Source organism: Penaeus monodon, chromosome 27 (genome assembly GCF_015228065.2).
Source record: "Penaeus monodon isolate SGIC_2016 chromosome 27, NSTDA_Pmon_1, whole genome shotgun sequence".
Taxonomy (NCBI): domain Eukaryota; kingdom Metazoa; phylum Arthropoda; class Malacostraca; order Decapoda; family Penaeidae; genus Penaeus; species Penaeus monodon.
In genome coordinates, this window is record NC_051412.1 from 26,027,914 (window position 1) to 26,029,397 (window position 1,484).

At 31.2% G+C, this 1,484-nt stretch overlaps 1 protein-coding gene across 1 annotated transcript in view; it reads left to right on the forward strand.

The window, feature by feature from the left end:
* The window catches only part of LOC119590726, a gene marked incomplete in the record, with an annotated part of 107,158 nt that overhangs the window by 4,035 nt on the left and 101,639 nt on the right, over nucleotides 1-1,484 (forward strand). The window contains 1 exon segment of the mRNA XM_037939414.1: nucleotides 1,159-1,310. Coding sequence (XP_037795342.1) covers nucleotides 1,159-1,310 — 152 coding nt within the window.

Here is a 1,484-nt window from a genome sequence, read left to right on the forward strand (position 1 = left end):
GACATGTTCTTTCTGTAACTGCTAGTCAAATAGTCTAACCTGCTGAATTATTGTCACAAATAATTTTTATTGGTTTCTTTATGTCTGTGATACGATATTTGTATGATTTATGTTGAAATATATGACAGAAAAATAACATTTTGTGGACTTGTCAGGCACCTGTATCATTGCTAAGTCTGTTGACAGCAAGATATGCAAAATAATTTGCAGAACAGATATATATAAAACTTTTCCACTGTGATAAAGCAACAGTACAGCTCAGCTCAACTGAAATGAGCTATTTGAACTCTTTGTTAGTTAAGTGAAGATTCCAAATGTTCATTTTGATGTACTGGATGTTTAACATGTAACATAGAATGTCCTAAGAGTTTGAGGATGCATGGAAAATATTTTGGTAGCTTAACAGGAAGAAGGATGGATGGCCATATAAATTCATTTATTTGCATGACTTTCCATTTTAGTGTCATGACATTTTACATTATATATGTTTAACTAATGGGTTCTTGATTCCCATTTACTGACTGGCCATATATATCAATAAGGGACATAGGAACTACAATTGATTCATTTTGGTATATTGATAGGATCTCTGTTCCTAAGAAATAAAAGATATGTAGTGAGGTGTACTGTTTGTGCTTTGTTTTCTATTGGTATTGGTATTAGTAAGAAAATGTGACAAAAACTTGTTTTTCTCTACCATTATGGGTGCAAGAATAGAGAAAAAAGTCAGAAATTTCTTGTATCAGTCCTGAATTATTATAAAGAAGGGAAAACTGGAAATGTGTTGGATTTATATTGTTTTGTTTGCATTTTCAATTGGATAATTAAAGTGATCCTTATCAAGACTTAATTATTAATAATTTTGTTTTGCAAGTTCTCATATTTTTCATATATTTCTTAGAATGATACGGTACACATGCCATAGCATATTATCCTAGTTGTGATAGTGTCTTGAATTGTCTTTTGGTAAAATGAAGTTTAAAAGTTAGTATTACTTATGTAGTTTATCATATCATGTTGTAGAATATTTTTGTCAGAATGAATTCAGACAAGAAATATGTTATTCTAATAATTTTGCTATGAAAATGTTGACACCTCATTTCAGAAAGTGTTATATACATTGCTAAAATTCCCTTATTTTTGTTTAAATTTATACAGGAAGTACCAATATGGGTCAGAATACCCCTGGCCTTCTGCTGGAGTGCGAAACCGAGGAGCTCTCTCAGGCACAGATCAGCAAGAAGAAGAAAGCTCAGGATGATATTCACCGACTCCATATCTTGCTAAATAACACACTGAATAATGTACAGGTATCTATTGCATCTTCTGTTTAGTGAATTTGTTTTGTTGTTCGATAAGTTGACACAATCGGTATAGAATGTTTAATCAAGGGATATTTGCATGTCATGTTATGTAAGATATGGTGAATGGTATGTTGAATATTGGTTTAATGATAAAGGCTAAGCTTTCTTCAGTAATATTAA